This window comes from Leucopleurus acutus (genome assembly GCF_964270905.1).
Source record: "Leucopleurus acutus genome assembly, chromosome: 21".
NCBI lineage: Eukaryota > Metazoa > Chordata > Mammalia > Artiodactyla > Delphinidae > Leucopleurus > Leucopleurus acutus.
The window spans coordinates 22,402,491-22,427,609 of record NC_139163.1 but is presented as its reverse complement, the minus strand read 5'-3'; the positions used below and the strand labels follow the sequence as shown (position 1 = coordinate 22,427,609).

General features: G+C 35.4%; 1 protein-coding gene across 2 annotated transcripts in view; it reads right to left on the bottom strand.

Annotated features, from left to right (window-relative positions):
• TNKS (tankyrase) overlaps window positions 1-25,119 on the bottom strand; it is a 173,550-nt gene that overhangs the window by 79,898 nt on the left and 68,533 nt on the right. For both annotated transcript variants that reach the window (XM_082863818.1, XM_082863819.1), the window contains exons 4-5: window positions 8,596-8,632; window positions 7,761-7,836 (exon numbers count right to left, since the gene is read on the bottom strand). In XM_082863818.1, the coding sequence (XP_082719944.1) occupies window positions 7,761-7,836; window positions 8,596-8,632 (113 nt within the window). The remainder of the gene's footprint in view (window positions 1-7,760; window positions 7,837-8,595; window positions 8,633-25,119) is intronic.

The window sequence follows — 25,119 nt, the reverse complement described above, 5'->3', positions numbered from 1 at the left end:
TCTCCCATCGCAGAGCACAGGTTCCGGATGCGCAGGCTCAGCGGCCATGGCTCACTGGCCTAGCCGCTCTGCGGCATGTGGGATCTTCCCGGACCGGGGCACAAACACGTGACCCCTGCATCGGCAGGTGGACTCTCAAGCACTGCGCCACCAGGGAAGCCCTAGAGGGCTATTTTAAAATACCTTTATTATGTAATAATTAATAAATAACTATACGTAAATAACACAATTCCACTCACTGAAGAACTAGGACATCAACAATAGCATAAAGTGACCTTCTGTGTTTCTGCCTGATCTCCTATTCCCTTGCCACTCTGCCAGATGGATGTTTTTCAAGCTACTGCTGCAGCTGTAATCTAACCTACCCTATAAAGTCTGGTATACTTGGAGAGTCAGAAGAAGCACTTTAAACTTAGATTCTTACAATTTTAAAAGGATATACTGAAATATCACTTTTGTAATTTGGCTTCTAAATCAAATTTTAATAATGAATCATGTTCCCAGCAAAATGATTTAGTACTCGCTCCTTTTGTATCCCTCAACTAGTCTAATATTGAAAAGTGCAGGAAACTTGTGGTTTTGGGATATGAGTACAGGAGAAACCAAAGTCCAGAGGAGGGTGGCTAAGCTGAGCTTGACTGAATTCCTAAGTTTTACCACCTGCTTTTTAACACAGGTCCCTTCCTACTAAAACTTCTTCTCTCAAAGAGAAAAACAGAACATAGTTGGCATGGGTACTAATTACCCTCACCAGTAGACATGTCATGCTCGACAAAATAGAGACTGTTTTAGCAGTAGTGATCCCCTAATGAAAAATAAAAAAGACATTTTCAGGCCTTACTGTTACACAATGAATATACACATGCATAAAGATTTTATACACTATATCCCAACGTAAGCAGGCAAGAAAACTTGCTCCAAGGGATTTCTGCATTACCGTTAAGACATGCACTGTTCAGCAAGATGTACTTTAAAGAAGTGATTTGATTAGATATATAATTAAACTTAAAGTACTTGAAGAGTTCCCTAATGCACACTTACTGCATTTTGACCTTCTTATAATCCCAAGTAACATCTAAACTATGAGCCAGAAAAGTTGGACACTAAAAAATGGTCTGACATTTTATCTACCAAGATGTGGCAAGAACAGAGAAGGATGATAAAGGCCACTAAAGGCCACAGGGAGCCACGCATGGGCCCTCAGGTAATGCTAACACTTTCTTAAAGGGGAAAAAGGCTGTATATAAACTTTATTCCAGATACCAGGAGTGTTTTATCTGCCGACTCTTACATAATCCAAGTCTGTATTACTTACTCTGATGAAAAATAAGTAACAAAATACATAACAATCTTAAAATGTTAGAGTTGAAAGGTAAATTGGAGCTCATGTGGCCCAAAGCCATCATTTTTTAGGCTAAAAGACTGAGAACTCAGAGATATAATAAAACTTGCCATGATCACATAGCTAGTAATAATTTTAGCTTAAAACTTGGTCTTCTAGCTTCAACTTCCTGCTTTTTCCTACAACGCCATGACCCATAAAGATGTGCATAAAATTATTTTTTGCTTTCTGAGGGAAAAAAAATCTTAAATTGTAAGATATAAATACAAAGTAATTGAACATATCAAAAGAAATAAATATGTTTGGTGATTTGTTTAAAAATCTTCACTTATTCTTCCAAGCAGCTGTGAGAGAACCATTTTCAGTAATCTGCCTGAGAAATGACGCAAACTTTCTTGACCAATAGACAATATGCATTGAGTTTTACTCAATACTTTCTTATAGCAGGGGTATTTCAGTTAGCTATTACTACATAACAAACCACCCTGGGTGGCTCTTCTGCTCTATGTGGTATGAGCTAGGTGTTAGGACGATTGGTGTCACCTGGAGGCTGGACTGGACACTCAGCTGAGGCTAAAATTCTAGGACACGTGGAGAGTTAGTCATCTAGAGCCTTAACCAAGCTTGGTGGGTCTTTGGCTAGAGGCCTCAGTTCTTCCCCACATGAACTTCTCCGTACAGCTGCTTGTGCTTCCTCATGGCATGGCAGCTGGGATCCAAGAAAGAGTATTCCAAAAGCAAGAAACTGCAGCTACCAGGCCAATTCCAAGGGCTAGTCCTAAACCTGGCATGGCATCACTTCTACTTCATTTTATTCATCAAAGCAGTCCCAGGCTTAGTTCACAGTCTGTGTGGGAGGGGACTAGACAAGAGCATAAATAATGAGAGGCCCGGTTCATCGAGGGGTTGTCAAAGTAACAATAGGAGGACTGTTAAAATCCTGCTCCAGCAAAATATGTAGAGAAGACTTACACTGAAGGAGGGAGGTGTTAACCAAGAATACTGTATTAGAATATGACAAATTCACATAACCCTAAAATTTAAGTATAAATTTACAAAAACCATTGCATTAATCCTACATATTCTTTGTGCTACACTGGATGTGCTTTATGGAATTCAAATGAATGTTGTGGCATTATTTTCAGCTGGATATTAATTTTTAATAAATATATTCTTAAAAAATGGGTATATGTATCTTATGAACACACTTCTGAATTTATAAGCTGCAAAAATAAACAAATTTAATTTATTAAATGTGGTGTGGGGTGGGGAGGAGACAAAGACCAAGTTCTAAGACAATTAATTCGATTGTATGCTTTGTAGATTACCTGGTAACCTATGTTTTATCCAAATGCCACCTGGGACTGAGCTTGGTAATAAAGACAATTTAAGTGGAGAAGTGGGGGATGCAGAAGTACTCAGAAGTATGTATGTGTCCATTCTAAATACGCTCAAAAGCAAAAAATGTAGCAGAGGAGTAGGGATTTAAGTTTCTGAAGTTCTGCTATGTGCTACATTTACCACATTATTTCATTTAATCCTCTCAAATGTCTTGTGGAATGGGTATCATTATCCCCATTTAGTAAAGGATACACTGAAAACTGTAGAGCCACAGTCACACACTTAGAAAGTGGAAGAGCAGAGAACAGAATCCATCTGTTTGGCCTCAAAGCCTATTTGCTCTTTTGACTATATCACAGAGTTTTTTATGGTATCTACAAGGGATGGTACTAAATTCTACTTTATTTCTGATTGATCTCTATTAAAAAATAGTTTTTAAACACTTTACTGTTCTCCATTTCTAGAGTCTTATTCATTATTAACTATTTTATGGAAGCAAACATTTACACAGTAGAAATCTGACATTTAGAGAAACTCTTCAGTTAATCTTTCTGAATTTAAATCATGCTCCTCCAGTTGCCTTTCATCTAAATTTGTGATTTCTTACAGAAGAGCATACATGTCTAAATACTAATGCTTTAAAAATAAAAGAGCAAGAAAAAAAATCTCACCTTAAATCTACACTTTGTATCACAGCAAAAGGAATCATATTTTTTTAGGCACTGGCTTCAATGTCCTGGATTATGTCTTCATCATTCTAACAATTTTGAGCTCCTTGTGAACCAATACCATTAAACACACAGTTATCTCCCATGACACTTAGCACAGTGACCTATACATGGCATGTATTGAGTGCTGACTGAATGAACAAAAGGAGCAGAAAGAAACTACCATAACATTGAATATTTTATAATAAAAACAAAATTCCAACCAACCATTAGTTACTTTCAATATTTGGTGACATACAATTACAGCAATAGTATGCATAGTAAATGCATGCAAAGATACATATTATTTCTATTTAGGAATATGTACAGTAATGCCAAACTCCAACCTATTTCTTGTTATAAGGAGGGCATAAATTTAGGACATTTTTATTTTGGAAGGGGATAAAGGCAGCCAGGAAAGGGACTTAAAAGAGCTCTGAAGAGGGTTGAGTGTTGGAATAATCTGAGATGTATTCAAATACTTATTTTCATTCATTGTAAAAAGGTATCCTTATAAAAATTAATATTGCAAAACAAGAGACGACCACCATCTCAAATTTATATAGCAAACAAGACCAGAATATTCGGATAATTGCTAACAAAATGTCTGATCATGATGGAACATGCTGTAAAGAGAAATCAAAGGACAAGACATCTAAGTTTGAAAATATAGGAATTACAGAAAGGAAGCAATCTGTTTTAAGGACCTGGTCGCTGAAATTCAAAATAAGAAACTATGGAACGCTATGCCTAATCACAATGGGCAGGAGACAGAAGAACAATAAATTATATCTATGCCCCTATGTTTCGAAAGTGGCCAGCATTAGAACAGGTGTGTAATTGTATGAAAGTAGCATTTTAGAACAAAACATTACAAAAAATGTTTCTGCCTTTGCTTTTTAGGGAAAACAACAACACCTGGAAATTTCTAGAGCAGTCAAGCTCTGCTTTGATTTACATGTCAAATAAAAACAAAATATAACCACGTAAGTTACTTAAAACCTTATTGGTACTTCACTATTTTCAGATTCTACAGGTTATAAAAACAAATGTCTGTGGGAAATAAAATTTTTTTTTTTTTTTTTTTTTTACGGTGTGCGGGCCTCCCACTGTTGTGGCCTCTCCCGTTGCGGAGCACAGGCTCCAGATGCGCAGGCTCAGCGTCCATGGCGCACGGGTCAAGCCGCTCCGCGGCATGTGGGATCCTCCCGGACCGGGGCACGAACCCATGTCCCCTGCATCGGCAGGCGGACTCTCAACCACTGCGCCACCAGGGAAGCCCGGGAAATAAAAATTTTAACCACTGAGATATTACCTAATGGGATAACCATCAGGTCACAGTACAGAATTAAGAGACTATTTAAATTTACACTGTCACTGTACAAGCCCACGTACCACTTGGAAAAGGAATGCTGACGTCTAAACCCCCCACATATATCTAGGCAATTTCTCCACCCACTAGTTAGTGTATAAGGAACATTGCTTTTCTAAAAACATTACAAAATTGACACTTCCATGGGCTTTTAAAATTTACAAACCAGGAATCGTAGTAAAAACAGTGACAGGCAAGGATTCAGTTAAGCATTGATACAGTCATTTAAAAACCTGCTAAAAATGAATTTAATTCTGCACTGTGTTCTAAAATGCAAATTCAAGAAATAAAACTTCATATACCTGACTAATTTATTATACATGTAAAGTACCTGTATCCTCTTGTTTATATACAATCTGACTTCCTAATTCTAGATAAACACATGCTAATGGCCTGGAAAAATACTAAATATATAAGATTGACTTGTAATTCAGCAGCTAGATTTGCTTACACATCCTCTTGATATCAATAGCAAGAAAACAAAAATGACTGTCATAACTAAAGAATCTTTTCCCAATCTCCATCAGCACCCACAATATCTACCACTTCACGGCTTTACTGCAACTGGCATATCTAATAAGAATTGCTCTGTGCCATAAACAAGGGTAATATCTAAATATGAACATTATTCAATTTTAAACATGAAATTTTATTTGCATTCTGATGAACAATTTTGAATGATTTTTTATGTTATATGCATAGCACCAAAACCTAATAAACGCTTAAGTCTAATTTTCTTTTTCTATCTAATTTGAGAAAATTGATAATCTAAAGAAGTATAGGAGCATATTTTGGAAAATTATTACATTATTTATATGTTGTGAAACCTTCAGTATAATAGTAATATTTGAGACATGTACTTAAAAATGTTCTACACATTAAAATATATAATTCTCCCTTGTGGTACAATTACTCAAAAATAAATTGATAAAATAATACTAGTAATAATATATAATAACAGAAAATATACAATTCCCCATTCATATACTTCTGAGTTAATTTTCTAACTGGCAAAGAGCACAGATGATTTTTTTCACTTGAAGGATAAAATTATGTTCATCTGGGAGCATATTCGTAGCCTAAGTTTCTGCTACATGCAAAATGCAAGGCTTGGTCCGGTACAAAAGAGAGCTAATAGCCAAGTAGAAGAAAAAGATACGTATGAATAACCACAATTCAAGAACTCTGCGGTAAATGCCATAGAGTAATACAGAAAAGGAGCCATAGGAATTTGAATGAGGAATATGTTAGTTTCAGCTACAGGAATAAAGGAAGTGTATCCTCCTTTGGGGAGAAGGAAAAATAAAGAAGTTCTACATGTTTGTGTAGGGACTGAAGCAAGGAGAAGAGGTAATTTGTTAATTATCAGTGTTCACACTCCTTAATTATTTTGATTTACTGAGCTAGGAATGGGGCTGTCAAGGTATAAGGGTAAGGATGGGAGAATGAGGCTGGGATGGAAACTGACTGCTGTTATAGTAATCTCACATAAATTTTGGAATATTAAAATGGCTGTGGAAAACTGAAGTAGGCTGGGCTCTAAAAGAGCTCTGTCTAAAGATATACCTGCATTTACAGATAAGAAGGGTTCTTTCTGCATAGTGATAAAAGTCGCCTTATCTACTAAAAGGATCCAAACAAAATCTGGAACTCAAAGTAACTCAAGGAAGTTAAAACTCCCAAAGCAACTTCAAAATTGAAGGGAAAATGAGCAGTAACCATTTAAAAACATCTCCCAAAAGTCATTAATAGTACCAAGTAAATCTTTGCTAATTTATAGCTTTATATATACATAATTTAACCTACCATGAAAGTACAAGTCTCTCTCCAAATTATCCAGAGAAACTAAACATTCATTAGGCCATGTGAAATAATATACAAGCCATCTTCAATAACAACATATATTTGGAAGGATTCAATTCAATGTCACTATTATATGTGTTTCATTAGTATAGGGAAAAAAGTGAAAGGAAAGCTGAATAATTTTAATCTATAAAATTATCACTCAGAGAAAAATGAGTTTTTAAAAGCAAAACAGTTCATTATTTCTAAGGGGTACCATCCATCCTGATACTTTCCATAGTATATTTTCGATATAAATAATTCCAAAGGAATTAATTCTTTAATTATTAGGTACAAGAAATTCCTCAATATCTGCAGTGTAACTTTAAAAATGTTTTAGGTTTTAAAAATATAAAAGCCATCCTTTAACATTAAAAAATTAACCAACATTTTAAAAAAGACTTTATAGTACAAAGTGTTTTGTTTTTCCATATCTATAAGGCAAATCACTGCAAAACTTTGCGGTCAGATACCAAAGGCTATATAAAGGATTACATTTTCAGTCTCTATTCAGCAAGAATATGAAGCAGATAATGAAGATACCACTGCATATTTTATATATTACCTTACATTTATGACAACTGTATATTAATACAGAATATTTTTCTCTGCTTTAATAATTTCTTTCAATATATAACGATGAAAACTTAGCCAATAAAAAAAAAAGCAGGGCCGTTACAAAAGACCTAAAAAAATCATTAGCATTTTCTCAGCTTTAAATGGAAAAAGTGTTGGTTGCCTAGCAAACAAATTTTCCTCTGCCAAAAAGAAATAAAAATTATATCCTAACCAAGATGGGTAATTAGGATGTAAACAAATATCTCTAATTTCCATTATCATACACAGAAAATAATATATGTTGTTATAATTTTAACCGCTAAAAAAGCTGCAGTTCCATTTAACAAATAACTTTCAGTGTCTGACATTTAAGAGAAAAGGCTTAAGATCTATGCTTCACCAGCTCTATGAACATGTCACAGCAGCATTTCATTTTACAGTTAAAAGGTACCAGTAAAATACAGCCATATATATGTATGTATATATACGTGTGTGTGTATATATATGTATATACACATATATATGCCAACTTTAAAATTTTTAACTGTAAAGCAAAAAGAAATCACTGAAGGGGAATATTATATTTTAAATGACTTACCTTTCGCCCATCACTTGCATGGCAATTCACATTTAGAGGAGTCAGTAAAGCCATTAGTTTTTCTTCATTACCACTCCTACAAAAAGGTAGTAAGTCAATTCCTATAAAATTATAGCGCTTCTTATGAATGTTTATGGATATTTTTTACAAGAGAGTAGAAAATGATATGGGCTTGCTTTGATTTCTTTAATATGGTTCTGAATGAATCTCTTTTGCTTTATTCAATTCAATCAATATATTCCTAATAATTCCTGTTAATCATCATCCAGTGGTATATCATAGATAAGGTAGCTTTCTACATTTTTGTTTTATTTATCTGCATAAAGTCACCTTCTTAATTACAAACAAACTTTACTCTGATAAGTGATCTAAAACACTGGAGTTAAAAACACATACAAAATGCTGTAAAAAGCTAATCAATTAAATTATAAATGAACAAGAACAAAAGAAAATGGGTGAGAATTTTAACATTTACTTCATGCCCCTCATTCAAGCTTGGCTAGAAAAATTTCCAGAGAAAAATAAAGATATAGGTATTTAAATACTCCAAGAATATCATTTGAAAAGCTCGGCAACTCGGGTTTGCAGTTACCTTAAGAAATGTTCCAAATAAAATTAACCTTACAATCATCACCATATTGAAAGACAGTCTCATTTAATACACTAATCGTGCAAAATAAAGTATACAAAGATTTAGTATAAGGTCTTACCCGCATTATCGTATAAAATCCAAGCAAGACAATAACATGTTATAATTTTTATAGTCCTCCACCTGCCCTCCTCCTTTTCTCCCTTAAATGCATTATACTCACTTAAAATGAATGGAATCACTTACCTAGCAGCTTCTAGGAGTTCGTCTTTCTTGTATTCACCTAGATGATTGCAAAATATCATGCTGTTAGCATTTGGCAGAAGACAGATTAAGAAATGCAGTAGGCAGCAAATAGAGAATTAAATAGAAAAGAACAGAAAAAGAGAGTCCACACCCCGCTGGGTGATGGAGCCGTGACGTTAGCCAGCTTGTGAAGGCAGCATCACCAGTGCCTTGGAGACGGGCAGCAAATTGACGCAGCTTCTTGTCCAATCCTCAGATGAAATAGCTTTCTTCAGACGACCAATGAATGCTAAATCTCGTGTCCAGAAACACATTCCCTCTGATAACAGCATGCCAGTTGAAGACAATGTCCCCTCCCCCCTTTCCATTCAGGCTGTCACAGTATACTTGTGAAGCATAACACATTCTGAGACAAAAGCACAATAATGTGGCTCTTTAAAGGTACAAATTACTAGTCTTCAAAAAACCTCAGTTTTATTTGTAATGACATGGAAAGTTTTGTCAAAAAAACCCACACATTAATTACCATTGCTGAGCTTTACAGCAGAAGAAAAAAAATATCAGGATCAAGAAGCCTTTGCCTCGATAGGGTAGGTCTGTAGACTAGAAATACGTGAACTACGTACCAAATGCTATGAACCCCTTGGAGGCAGTGCTCTAAAAACCAAAACAGTGAATACATTCCTAAATGACAATAATATTCTAACGTGCTGCAACCTACACTTTATACAAATTCAATACCAAAGTTTAACAACAATGAATCTTAAAAATATTTTTTAAAAGGAGACTGGGGTCTCTGAGAATAAGCAGACATCCAACTATTAAGATGTGAATAATTTTTCTCCATTCTATTTTTTAATATATCACAGACTGAAAATAGGTATATAATTTAGAATCTTCAATACAAATTTCTTAGGGCATTCAAGAACTAACAAACAAGTCTTTGCAAGCACAACTGAAGGAATTTTAGTAATATAGAGTTTGCTCACTGAATAAATAAAAGGAACAGCCAGGACCATGATTCAGCTATAATATGCTGACTCGGTTTGCTGTATCATTAAAGAAATAATTATACAAAATGTCTAAGCAAGTAATTATGTGAAGGCAAATATTAAGTATACATACAAAAAATAAAATTTTAGATGAAAATGTTATAATTCTATTAAGAAATAAGCTTAAACTACTTTAAAAAATCTTATCACTTATAAATATGGATTTCTTTGCATTTTGTTTATTTTGCTACAGAATGCAGAATATTGATGCAAATTTTTTTTTTTTTTTTTTTTTTTTTTTGCGGTACGCGGGCCTCTCACTGTTGTGGCCTCTCCCGTTGCGGAGCACAGGCTCCGGACGCGTAGGCTCAGTGGCCATGGCTCACGGCCCCAGCTGCTCCGCGGCATGTGGGATCTTCCCAGACCAGGGCACAAACCCGTGTCCCCTGCATCGGCAGGCGGACTCTCAACCACTGAGCCACCAGGGAAGCCCTGATGCAAATATTTTAAGGACGTCTCAGGACCATCAAGCACATGTTTAAATTCTATAACCCTTCATTAGCAAATATTTCTTTAAACTTTTGTCTTGATTCTTAGATTAAGATTTTATTAAAATCTAGAAACTGTAAGCAGTTATTATAAAATAAGGAAAAAATTGTTAAATATCTAGTCTCTCCTAAGGGAATTTTATATACCAATAAAGTCACGGGCTCAACAATATACATGGATAAGCTAGAATGCATGCTTCATGATAAGAGTCGGTCTTTCTAATTTCCCATGTATTGTATTCCAGATTCTTTAACTGATTGACAGTTTAAGATTTACATTATTCTAATCCCCCACAAATAAGGTTCTTGTCTTCCCAAAACCAAAGACCTACCTTTAATAAATATTTTAGGTGGCAATATGGAAGTGAATAAGTCAGTTTAAGAATCTCCTTCTGAGAAAATGGTATGACCCATACCCTTAAACGCCTTAAGAATCAAGAGCAAAATAAGTGAAATTATGGGATAATCTATAAAAGTCATTCATTTAGTCAGTCAGCAAACAATTATTTGAAAGGCCTATAGGCCAGATTCAAAACCAAAAAAAGAAACTATCATCTCTAAACTCAAGGAATAATAGTCTATTAAACAAGACAAACAAGTAAACAAATGATGAGAGTAGGAAATGAGTCTTATGCTATGATGAGTTTAAAGGCTAGTCTAAGTAGGATTAGTAAGAGACAGGATAATTGTAGTTCAAGGAAGGTTTCCTGGAAGAAGGAAAACTTGTGCAGAGTTTTTACAGGAAGAACAGGTGATCCTCCGGTGAAGAAGGGTGAGGGAGAAGGAAGCAACCAAAGTAAAAGAAATGAGAGGGGCAATAGCTGCTCAGTAAACCTGAAACAAAGCACATTTGCAGGGGAATGGGTAAGAATGAGGCAGAGAAGAAATAGATCACATGAATGGCACTCTAAGAAGTTTGAACTTTATTTTGAAAACAATGAGGAAATACTGAAATATGTTAACAAGTAGAGTGCAAAGTATATTTAAAGATCTATACGCTTTGTGATTATTTAAAATATTCTCATATTCTACTCCAGTGAACTTTTCTTGGGGAGGAAAGTGGCCCAAACGGGGTAAAGGGAGGTGAAGACAATCAATTCTGACACAGTCTATATTTTGGTGTAAGTATACATTTCCTGATATACAGTAATCATACTGAAATTGAGATCTGAAAGCCAGCTACTACTGAAATTGAAGTCATAGTGAAACATGACTTCAGTAAGCTAGGAAATAAAACTGCAAAGTATTTGGCATCTCCAAAGTTCACATCAGTCTACATACATAAGCTTCTCATCAAGTATGGCTTATTGATATTTTCTCCAAAGGGCACTTTTTGAAAAAAAAAAAAGTTATTCCCTCATGGATAAACTGATAATAAACCAAAGCTTTCAAAAGGAAACATATAAGTGCACCCAACAGTGTCAGACGGAGGTATTACAAATGACTTTCTACTTTCACTGTTAGAGTTCCTAGTACTTATTCAGCTTTTCTGCAATACATTCCAACATCCACTATCTGGTGCCCGAGGACCACAATCCATAAACATTCAAAGCTATTTTTCAAATGCTACATCGCAGAAATAAGTAGCGTAATGAACTTAGAGTCCCTCACACACTCTGACAACAAATCCGAGCTGCTTACTTCGCAGTGGAACCCCTGGTTCTATTTCATTTTAGCTGCGAATCTGAAAATATTCTGGCTGAGACTCTGGTGCTCTGCGGACCATTTATATTCTTTAATAACATCCAGATAAAGGCTAGCAATAGATCAGCCAGAAGGGAAACTAGGCAGTTATAGTCAAGATAATAGCAGCCAGAAACGGAGAAAACAGATGGCTTAAAATATTTTTCTTTGATTAGAATAAAATAAGTGGGGCTAAAAAAAAAAAAAGCAAGCCACAAAGTTTACTTTCCAAAATCTGAACTGTTTTTATTAGTAAACTAAGTATTGACAGGATGCATGTAAAGATAAATACACACACACACACACACACACACACACACACACACACACACACACAGTCGGGGGGCAGAGATATGAGTTAATGTGTTAAAAAGTATCAATATGTTATCAGAAAGAAGGTTAAAAATGAAAGTTAAAAAATAAAGGTTAAAAATAAAGCTCCCCTTTGTATTTCTCTGAGGTAGTTAGAAACAACTTCTCTTTCACTTACTGTGATGGCAAAATTACTTTTTGAATAAAAATGAAGAAAACCTGAATCAATAAATAGACGTCATAATTATTGACTTATCTCAATTTCAACATCTTAAGGGGCTTTCGTTCTTTTCTTTAGCAACTGACAGGATCAAAGCAGACTAAGTTTTCTAAAAATGAGTCATTTGGTTTTGTTGAGATGGAACAACATGGAAACATTATGAACAGAGAATCATAAATTCTTAAAGCAATAAAGGACTAAAACAGAATTTTGACCTCTCTTTTCTCTACTTTGAAACCATGCATAATACATGCCTATCAGTAACATCTCTTGTTATATGCAGTGAGGGGGGGGTGTAACTTGAAAGTCACCTTTCTCCTGTCACCTCATCCCCAATTTCAGAATAGCTTTCCTAAGGGATCATCAACATATTATTTACAGTTAATGAAACTGACACCAAGACAATTAAATGAATTGCCTAAGGTTTCACTGAGTATTATTCACTATCTGTCAAGCCCTGAAAAAAGGCTAACGTGAGCAGAAACTAACCAAATCTGCGTTTTGGAAGACTCGATGTAAACAAAGAGTAAACAACAATAATAGTAATAAAACAATTTTAAAAACAATGACAACAACTAGCTTTAAACAGGTTGAACATGTTTATATAACATAAGCCAAGTATTTCCATCAAAACTACTTTAAAGCAGGGAACTTTCACATGAGCTTGTAAACATGGGCCAAAAAAAAAAAAAAAAAGTTTTACCTTCTAGTTTGTTTTAACATTTTGGACCAAGGGAATAGGTAGGAATGAAGACAATGTATTCCAGGTCTATTAAAATGACCAATACATTTTGCATTTCCCACAGCATGTGTTAATTCTTCATGCTTTAGGTATCTCAAGGTAAGAGCTACGTAAAGACTTCAATCAAGAATCTTAATTATCAAGTTTAGGGACCCTTTTGTTGCTGAAGGCTAAGTAGTACCATGAATTGCTAATTCTCATATAGATACTTTCTCATCAAGCTGCCAACAAATACAAGAGATGAACTGGTTCTCGTAACTAAACTGACAGCCAATATGGGGAATAAAATATTAATTTGGGTGACATAATCCATTGTGTTTTCACGAATAGATTTGATATTTTAGAAACAGCCACGTAGTTGTGGAAGGAATTTCACTGAAGCACCAGGAAGTAATCTAATCTCAAGATGTTAAGCTAGGTCTTCCACCAAAAGCAATTTTCAGACAGGCTGGTATCTACTATATGTACACATGGCCCCAGGAATGATCTGCATCCTCTCTCTGAAATTATTTTTTGAATTATTTATTTCAATTGTCAATTGAATTATTATTTCGTTCTCTGAAATCTTTCATAAATATTTTCAGGACAATGTTGGGAAAAAATTACAAAGTATTAAGAGTCCTCTATGCCTTCTTCCAACTTCTGAATCTTATCAATCTTCCCACTCATTCTGATTCTGGCTTCAAAGTCCACAGCATTAGAGAAGTCTAGAATCACGATCAAACTAAACACTCCACATCGATTCTAAACAAGGAATAATTGGGGGCTTTAAAATTTTAGGCTTGAATAGAGTATTTTCCTGGTGGAGATCCTTCCTGTCTTCTGCTCCCTACAACTCTGACCTTTCTAATTCGCTAACATTAAACCTGTGCTGCAGTACTAACGTAAACTCCAAGCTGGCTGTCCAGTACAGTGCAGCTTGAGAAGAATTTTCCAGTTCTTTAGAAAAATGGAGGTGTCCCACACATCCTGCCCTGCAGGGCAGCTGAAAATCAATTTTCGAAGATAAAAGGCCCCCAAATGCAACTATATTATCTTATAATATTTAAACGATAAAAATTATAATGTATTACATGTTAACAAAAAAACCTAAACCAAGGTCCTAAAACATTAAAAAACACAAAATTACACTCAGACATAACAAAGGCTCTGCAAAAAAACCATATAATGCAGTCAATAAATGATTGTTACCAACCAGTTTCTTTGTATGCAGTAGTATGGCTTCACTTAGCCCCAGTGACATCTTAGATAGGCATCCCATTTATGGACACTTAAGTGGGGTTTCAAATAATTTATACCTGCTTCTGACATTCTGTCAATTGTATGTGGAATGTAACTCAAGACTTTTCACAGATTTGTTTGTTTGTTAAAAACGTAAGTATTAAAATCTGGGACATAACTACACACACACACTGGCCAAAAAAATATTGTATTATAATATATATGCATTCTCTAAAGTTTGGTATTAAAAACCAGGAGAGGTATTCCTAATGCACATTGTTAACCAATGAGACATTCTGCAAACTGTGCCTGTACTTTAAAAGATCTTTTGATACGTCACAAAGAAAATAAGAAGGGAGGGAGGGAGGGAGGGAGGGAGGGAAGGTAGGAAGGAAGGAATGAGATCTCATTCTAAGCATGTCAGATTGTGATGCCATGTATGGTGTGGTATCTGGGTGCTTGGAATGCCCACCACTGCTTAAGCCATCAACTATCTGTGTAAATGGCTGGTCAGGGCTGAGAGAACTGGGATATTGATTCTTTACTATCACAATGTTTGCTGTTCAAAAATGGTCTGGTAAAGTAAAATCGTATTTGATCCAAAACAGGCCAATAGTTTTACATTCTTTGCTCTATATCAGGGATCCTTCTTCTATAGCAATCAACCCACAATTTCTTAGGTGCCAATTCAAAATCCCCAAAGCTCTAAAAATTCATTTGGCAGCAAAACTTGACTCACCTGGTATACACAGCTATCATATACATTAATGTTTGATTATAGGGTTAAGCCCAGACTCCTCTGGGATATTTTATGATATAGTACATGTGCTGTGTCTTTTAATATTTTATTTACTCACTGAAGTACAATTTACATACATTAAAATTCAACCTTTTCAAATGTACAGTTCTATGAATTTTGACAAACTTATACAGCTGTGTAGCCACTATCCCAAAATTTGAACATCTCCATCACCCAAAATGTTCCCTCAGGCCCCTCTGTAATCAATCTATCCCAACCCAATAGCAACCGCTAATCTAATCTCTTTCTCTGTAGTTTAACTTTTTATAGAATGTCATATAAATGGAATCACAGGATATGTAGGCTTTTAAGTATGGCTTCTTTTTCTTAGTATAAATGCTTTTGAAATTCATTCATGTTCTGGACTACCAATATTTGTTCTTTTTGACTATCAAGCAGTATTCCATTACATGAATGCACCTGAATTTGCTTATCCATTCACCAGCTGATCAACATGTGGGCTGTTTCCAGCTTTTGGTGATTATGAATAAAGCTACTGTAAAAATTCAGACAGGATTTTGTATGGATCTATGTCTTCATTTCCTTTGGGCAAATACTTAGGTGTGTGGGTGCTGGGATGTACAGTAAATGTATGTTTAACTTTATAAGAAACTGACAAATCACATCTCTTTTAAAATTTGAAAAATTCTTTATTCTGGAATATAATCACACCACCTACAGAAAGGAAAAAGAACAAAAGAGAAAAAGTTGACTAATGAGAAATATGACAGTACTGTACTGCTAGAAATCTCAACCTCACAGCTAGAAATCCCAATCTTGCCTCTTTTTGAGGGCAATTCACCTAAAAATTGAACTAATTTGCACAGCTTCTAGTTCTTCATTTCTCACTTGTTCTGTCTTTTGTACTTTTTCTGAAATAGGGAGAATATACAAATTTAATCTCTTCATTCAAGGAACTGTTTTGTATGTAGTACCTGCGATCTTAGAGCTACGAGAACACATGAACAAAGCATATTTTGATTTATAGGAACCATACTGTTATCTGTGAAAAGGAAATTACTTTCCTGCAGTCCTTGCTCTTATCAGGATGCTCAGCCCCTCAATGCATCAGCCTACTGAGGGCCAGAAGTTTGGTGAGACACCTATTTGGGATAGTCAGACCTCTGCCTTCTTACACCAAATATAAGGAATTAAGGAAACTAAGGCTAATGCAGAAGTACAAGTGACTACTTTTTGAATGATGTAAGAACTGTCTTGTCTTCACTGTAATTATTGTATATGATTGCATTTTATTCTTTGTATATTTTGTCCTGTTTACAAAGTCTCTGAAAGATGTAGTAACTTTGCAATTTTGGTCTTTTCAGGAAGCACCAATTATGATTTACTTCTTTAAGCTGCAAATGCTTATTTTTTTCTTATATTTCCCCCAAAGTATCACTAAATCTCTTATTCAGGGTTAGAGTTAATTAAACTTAGTGAAGTCTGAGTAATGGTATTTTATCCTGGGCATAATCTTTCTCATTCAAACTCTCTCTCTCTCTTTTAATGCCACTCATTTATTAGTTCTCCTTTGAATAACATCATTTATTTATTTAAAAAATATATATTCACTATCTATAATATGCCAAGTATAACACAGCTACTACTACTGTATCATGTACTGAATCTTGAGTTAGTAGGACAAAAGTGATGGACAGAGCTAGAACACGAGGAACGGTATCAAATCCATAGAATATATTATTCATTTAGCACGTTGCAATGCACAGCTGTCACTGACAGAAGTATATCACACGTGTAAACATTATCTGTCAGGTATGTTAAGGAAAAGATGTTGAGGACCACTTTCAGAAGATGACAGAGCTAAGCACTATGTTCTTAAAGCTTTGAGATATTCACCAGACAGTGGGAGAGAGATTGAGGCATTGAGTGTGTGTATGTCTGTGTTAATAAAAGATTTAGATCAGGTAAATAATAGTTCCTAACTTTGGGGGGGGGGTCACGAAGCACTTTAAGGAGCTAATGAAAGCAGCTTTAGACCCTCTCCGTAGGGAGAAAATTCTTTGCACATATGAAGATAAACTCAAATTTTTGCCTACAGTTTTAAGAGTTTTTACAGAATCTATGGAGTCTATGAAGTTAAGAACTGCTGTTAAAAAAAAGAACTGCTGTTAAAAAAAAAAAGTACCTCTGACTTACACTCATTGATTCTAAATATAATCTTAAGGCAAGCTTGGCAAGATAAACTAGTTTGATATCCTTATTTTATACATGACTCAGTTAAGACCCAAAATAAGTAAATAACTTGCCTAAAATTTTAAAACTATACAGTGGCAAAGCTAGGACAAGAATCCATGTCCTTTGCCAGTTTTTTTTTTTTTTTTTGCGGTACGCGGGCCTCTCACTGCTGTGGCCTCTTCCGTTGCAGAGCACAGGCTCCGGACGCGCAGGCTCAGCGGCCATGGCTCACGGGCCCAGCCGCTCCGCGGCATGTGGGATCTTCCCGGACCGGGGCACGAACCCGTGTCCCCTGCATCGGCAGGCGGACTCTCAACCACTGCGTCACCAGGGAAGCCCAGGTTGTAGAGTTTAACATGATTTTGTAAGGTATAGGAACTCTTCGTTTACTTTTCTTTTCTTTCTTTTTGAGCAGGGGAGTAAACTACGTAAAGCTGAACTTAACCTGGTAGCTCAATGAACTAAGACCTGGAGACACTGGGGATTAGTTACAGGGCTATTGTAGCAAGATGGTGAGAAGAAAAGTACGTAAATGGTGGCAGTAAAAATGGAAAGAATGTCAAGCAGAGAGAAGGCATTGAATGCATCACAATGCAGCAGAGCTTATATTTGATGTGTTAGTTTTATGTGTCACCTGGGATATCATGCTATGAATGGTAAAATTTAAAATATTTACATCTCAATCTTAGATTAATACTTCACCCAATAATCTTTCTGAACATGCTCACAGTAGCAACACTTTGCTAATTCAGCTTCTGCCTAATGGATATATTACCACAGACTCAGACTTCATATACTGAGAATGTCCATTAAATTAGAATAATCTATTTAAATAATATATCTAATTTATTTAATTATTTAGATGTTGAAACTACAGTCTTTGATTCTTGCACAGCCAATTTCAAGACAGACATTGAGAGTTCATAGTTCACCTAGGAGGCGTTTCAGACATATTAAAGAAAATGTTCTCCAAGAGAAGTAGTTTTAGAAAAAATAAAAGACTATAAGAGAGGTACTAATGTATAATGTCTAGAAGGCCAGTTTGCTCCTTTCCTGAGCATAATATTAGCTTAAAAAAAAATCCAATACAGATGAGCATTCACTTAATTTACTTAACTACTTTCTTATTATAAAGTTACTATAATGGGCTAGTGTACTAACATGATAACTACTGATTTTGACTTTCTTCTTAGACTTTTATCTTCTTTTCTTATTTTGTTCAACTGAGAAGGAGATATATGAGGAAGTTCATTATTTCAGAAAAATATGGAGGAAAGATTTTAAAGTTGAGGAAATGAAGAGGACGTATTTGCAATTTTGGGGGAAAAATTATTCTGTACCTTTTTGCTTTGGGAAATTGTTTCAAGTCTGTCTAAATGTAAATCAGGAAAAACATCTTTATTTGAAGTAGCAAACTGGAGAAACAGAAGTAGATGTTCAATTTCAGATAATCTTAAAATTACATATCTTATTGGGATATATTTTCCTATGTATAGAAGCAGGAAGCCACATGTCAACTGTACATTTTAATTTTCTTATCTGGAATATATTTAACCCCATCCCTTAGTATCAGTTTTATTGTCTAGTTCCATTTTTATTTTAAATACCTAGCAAAACAGGACAGCAACAATTCTATCAGAAACATGTATAAGATAATTGTATATCAATAATAAAATCTGTGTCAACAGATTTGACATGTGTCATGTCTTTTGTGTGTGCTAATATGAATTTCTTAGCAGAAATTAGATTTGTATCAATGCTTGATATTACTTTTCAGATGGTGATTCAGAACTTCCTTGTTCCTCTTATATTTCAGAAAGCTGCTTGGATTAACCGTGATATATATCACTTCATGCATACAACCCTGCCACGTTGTTCAAAACATTAATCTGTTTTCCATGGTTAGGTTTTAGTTTTGTACTATCCATAACTTTAGTGTAGAAATTGCCTATGAGAGACATTTACTACCATTTCTAAACAAGATGACCAAAGACAGAGATTGCAGATACTACATATGAAAGTTCCTTGAATGAAGAGATGAAATCTGTATACTAATTTTAATAACAAACAAAAATTAATTTTTTGAAATAATTTTAATATAAATACTTCACATCAAACATTAAGAAACATTTCTGATGAAAAAAACTGGTTTTGAATATTTTGGTACTTTTACTCTTTGATGGGCTTATTTTTGCCCCCATAAATTTATCAACTACCTTCATATAAAAATTATCACTTAGCCTTATTTAAAAGCTGCAACCATAAAAATTAATTGTCTTGGAAAAGTCAAGGGCTAAATCACTCTAGATAGCCAAGTTTTCAACATACTGCTAATTTAGCATTTTAATTCTCCTGCTCTTGAGGGAATTTCTTTCTGAAATACGTTAAACACTTCTATGCATTCAAAAATGGATTATTCAAAATATAATTTAACATTTCTTGACAAATCAGGGGCAATTATTTTGAACCTAGATCAGATTGTACAATAGTATAGCAAAGCTCTCTGGGCCTATTGAGATGTGCCGATCCAAAATGGCTCCGGAATGCTATGCATTTTTTAATTTTTTTCATGTGTAATTTATTTTTCTCTTTCCACTGTGCTAATGAATAATCTCTTTATTTATTTCCTTTTAGTTTAGAGTATCTAAAAATGCTGTCTAGTAGAAACAAAGCACATATGTAATTAAAAATTTTCTATTAGACATGTTAAAAAGAGGTAAACGGAGGACACTAATTTTAATATTTTATTTCATCCAATATATCTAAAATATTATCATTTCAACATGTGGCACTAGGCCTGTTTCACATGTCCAATAGCCATCTGTGGCCAGTAGCTACTGTACTGGACAGTGCGCATCTAAAACTATCATGAGCTGGAAGATTACAAAACTTGGTAAACACTGTCACTATGGAGGAGCAAATTCCCTCTGAGTGATGTAAGGACTCTCCTAGGTATAAGGAACTCCCGATTCAGAGCATGACTTCTGGACATTTATTTGGTAGGGGTGGAGTGATGCATGGGAGAGAGAAGAAAAGGGAAAGGGAAGTGGAAGAATAAGAGAGAAGGAGAGCAGTAAAAACAGATATAAATGAGGTTGGGAGTGGGAAAGAATCCAATAATGAAGCAGGTGAGAAGACTGGAAACTCAGAGGTGAGTAATACCTAAGAAGTATTGAGCATTAATGACCAGAATAATGCAAAAATGAGGCTTTTCTTAGTAGGTAATCTAGGTCTTTCTAAGATGTATGCAATAATGATGAGAATGCATAGGTATTAAGGACTGAAGAAGCCTTGCAACATACTACAGTATCCAGAGAAAGGGACCAGTATGGTTAATGATGATTCATGGGTATAGCACAGGTTTTTATAAGGCTACCTCATTCAAACGCAAATGCAAAGAAGTGACTAAGAATATGCTTAGATAGTATATCAAATACACCACTAATCACTTTTACTGAATCTTGTAGAGATGAACAACTGTATCAAAAGAAATACAGACCATTTCTAGTGACTCTGAAAGTCCTGGGCAAAAGACCAAAGGACTTGGTAAATTCATCATTTCTTCCTGCTGAATAACTTAAGAGAAACGGAAATTTGGAAAAAAAAAAAAAAAAAAAAAAGAGCTGGCTATCTAGATAACATGGAGGAACAAAATCTGGTCTTGAGGAACCTGACCATCTTAAGATACAGAATGATGGCAACTGATGGCAAGCATTACAAGAAGAACATAAAGAATTAGGATAAATACAGTGTCCTGCTATTAGAGTAAAAACAAAACAAAAAGTCAACTGTTCAAATATGTAAGTCAAGAAAGACTAAAAACTGGCTTAAGATGAGCCCAGATTCAACTACTCTGTAGCTGGTCTGACAGGAAACTCAATGAATCAATGTGACAAATTTACAAAAAAACACATGGAAACTTATGCTGTATCAGCAGAATTAAAAAAAAAAAAAAGGGTGGGCTTCCCTGATGGCACAGTGTTTAAGAATCCGCCTGCCAATGCAGGAGGCATGGGTTCAAGCCCTGGTCTGGGAAGATCCCACATGCCACAGAGCAACTAGGCCTGTGCACCACAACTACTGAGACTGTGCTCTAGAGCCCAAGAGCCACAACTACTGAGCCCATGGGCCGCAACTACTGAAGCCCACGCGCCTAGAGCCTGTGCTCTGCAACAAAAGAAGCCACCGCAATGAGAAGCCCGCGCACCACAACAAAGAGTAGCCCCCGTTCGCCGCAACTAGAGAAAGCCTGTACACAGCAACGAAGACCCAATGCAGCAAAAATTAAACAAATAAATTTTTTAAAAAACTGGGTGAGGGGGCTATTTGGCTTACAGTATAAAAAGACTAAGGTGGTAGAGGTGATGGTTACAGTTATACAAAGGGTCCCGTCTACTCTTGTCTGTATTTCAGAGGAGGCTCTCCAAAAGAAAAATGCTTAGCCATATACAATGTAGTTCCAAAAAGAAGTTACTGTATTTGGCTTAATTAATGGGAGAAATATTTCTAACCATTTAAGTTATTCAACAATGGACTGATTATGGCTGAAAGTTCATAAGGAAAAGTGTATTAATGGCATGTTGGAATTAAAAAACAAGACTGAACAGACTTAAAAGGAAAAGGTAAAATGCTCTGATTGAGTCTGGATGGTATATTACTGCCGTCTTTAATCTTTTTTCTTCCTCTAACTTCATGACTTTCATCACAAAGATCGGGGTGGTTTGTGCATATGTCCACCGGGGGCACGTGACCTGGGCCTGGCTTGAGAATCACTGGTAAGTCATATCAAGGAGCATTACCATTTGTGCCAGAAATTTTGAATAAATCCTGGGTCAGCTACTATCTAGCCTCCCGAGTTTGACCAAATCATTTAACCTTCCTCTGAGCTTCTTGTTTCTCATTGTAAAATGAGAAAGATAAAGCTTATCTTATGGGTTGCTCTGAGGGTCAGGGATAATATAAATAAAACACACAACAATGCTTTCCTTACAGTAAACCTCCAAGACAAGATAATGATGATGACGATGATGGTAAGAATAATGCTTTTCAAATTTTAAAGCAATTGCTTTACTAAAAATTGTTTATTATTTCCCCCTGAACTCATCAGGGAGATAGGACCTCTTTTTCATTAGCATCAGTGAAAGAATTTTGATTGAAAACAACATTTAAGGGATCTGAGAGAACAGATTTCTCCATACCCCAGTAACTTTCTCTATAATGAAACGGCTTTAATATAATGAAAAGGGGGGGCATTTTATCTCACTGTCCTAAACACTTTGCTGGGTCCTTAGAAAGTTGTAATCACAACATGAGCAGAAAGCTATAAAAACTGATGTACAACATTAATCAAGTAATGGAAAAAATAGAAGGTTTTAAATAATTTCCAAGAAAAAGTGAAAGCTATTCAGAGAAAGATAGTTAGAAAAACAATGCAGTGAATTCTCCCTTCTCTTCCATATCCCAAAGAGATAGAATCATACTGAGACTGATAGAACCTTACAAAGAGTAAATCTCATTTCCTCATTAGAGAGAAAACTTAATTCCAAAAGAAAGATGCATATTTCGGTAGTAAGCTCCTATCATACAGATATTTGATGTTCTGTAATAAACTAATTGGTAACTTACTGACTTCTAGAAGCAGGCTTCAAGTATATCCATGTGTCAATAATGATAAGCCATATTGAAAAATATGAATTTGTTACTATATTTCATACATGTTTTGTTTTTTGTTAATTTTTAACTTTAGATTTACTTTATATTATATATAATGATTTCATAAAATACATATCAATTTTGACATATTTTTACCTATCTACCACAGAAATGTACCAACTCTGCAATGTAGCAATCCTTATGAAATGTGACTAAAGGTTAATATGCACATAGCATGAGGTTTGAGGTAAATTAAAGATAAAATCAATCTAACATTAGTACTATGTTAAATATTGAGGATGTGCAAGTCAGCCCTGCTGATAATGACTGTTTCCAACAGGACACGGACAAGGCCACATAAAACAATGTTTCTTTACAAGGCTGTACCACTGCTATAAAAATGATGGGCAATCCTTTCTTCTGAGTTACTGCTGGTTTCTTTTATTTTCTTTTATAAATTTATTTATTTATTTATTTATTTATCTTTGGCTGCGTTGAGTCTTCGTTGCAGTGCGCAGGCTCTCTCCAGTTGTGGCGAGCGGGGGCCACTCCTCGCCACAGTGCGCAGGCTTCTCATTGCGGTAGCTTCTCTTGCTGCAGAGCATGGGCTCCAGGCACGCGGGCTTCAGCAGTTGTGGCACGTGGGCTCAGTAGTTGTGGCTCACGGGCTCTAGAGCGCAGGCTCAGTAGTTGTGGCGCATGGGACCAGCTGCTCTGCAGCACGTGGGATCTTCCCAGACCAGGGCTCGAACCTGTGTCCCCTGCATTTGCAGGCAGATTCTTAACCACTGCGCCACCAGGGAATCCCTACTGCTGGGTTCTTAATAATGACATCACCAACCTGAGCTCAGAATCAGTGCGGTTAGTTTATTGATTACCCATACCCGTGTGTGTGTGTGTGTGTGTGTGTGTGTGTGTGTGTGTAGGCGTATATGCCCCCAGTGTATCAGCTAAACACTAAATGAAGCACAGAAATCTATGATTTGTGGATTGGAGATACACATTTCCTTTTCCTTTTTTCTTGCTTTTTTAACAACAAGATATTAATTAGTATCTTAGAAAAATTAAAGAAAGGGCACATTTGAAACTCAAATCAGCAACTACCTATTACCATCTTCAGGAGAAGTTTCCAAGGTCATACATGCTCTAACTTTAAAAAACAACTAGCAAACCAGTGTGTGCACACAGGCAAACTCACTTTTACCCTCATTCTAGACAGTAACTTACTGTGTTCAAGTTCTGAATAATGATTCTGATTCTGAATAATGATTCTTGATGCCTCCTGATGGATTCAGAAGAAAGTGCTATCGATTCGGTAGAATGATACTGTTCTTGCTGAGAACAAGCTAAAGAAGAATTGTATTTTTTTTTTCTTTTGCTTAGTGTGCTTATTGCATTTATTTCCTGCCAAGCTTACAGATGACCCAGAAGTAACTGGGGAGTGAAACTGAATAAGATCATTTGGTTTTAGTCTAGGCCGTATTCTTTTGACACTACTGATCAAAAGTACAGAAAAACAAAATATTCTAAAAGGAAAAATACATAGAAATGTTAGATAGAAAATACTAAGTCTCAGAAGTGGACAGAGAACAACCCAGGTGCAGTAAATGCTGAGTTCTTGGCTTTAGTAATTCCTGCAGAGAATCAACTGCACCTTCCTCTGTGCTCCATAACACGTTATATATTGTATGAAAAATAATTTGTGGGTCTGTCTTCCTTGCCTAACTTGAGCCCCTTGAAGTCAGGGACCATATTTTATACTCTTTCTCATATCTCCGTAAGTGCTCAATGTATTTTAAAAAAGAGGAACACCTAACCCACGTTCCCATCCCTGGAGATGCCTATGTTTCCTAAAAGGAATGTCTTATCCAGAGGAAGCTCCACTGCAACAGAGGAGTCTACTGTATCTAAGTTTAGAACTAAAAATGAAAGTATTATGAGGTTACATAGGAAACCCCTGAAAAAAACCAATAGAACAGGATAAGGATACAGATTTAGAAAATTGCATTATAAATAAATCAGAATGAGCAAACACAAAATCTGATGTGGCAACCTGAAATTGTTGAATGAAAATGTTATGCTTTTAATTCAGTCAAAAAAAATTATTATAAGCATATACATATAACAGTACTTTCCAGTAAAAGTTTGGCTGCCTATTA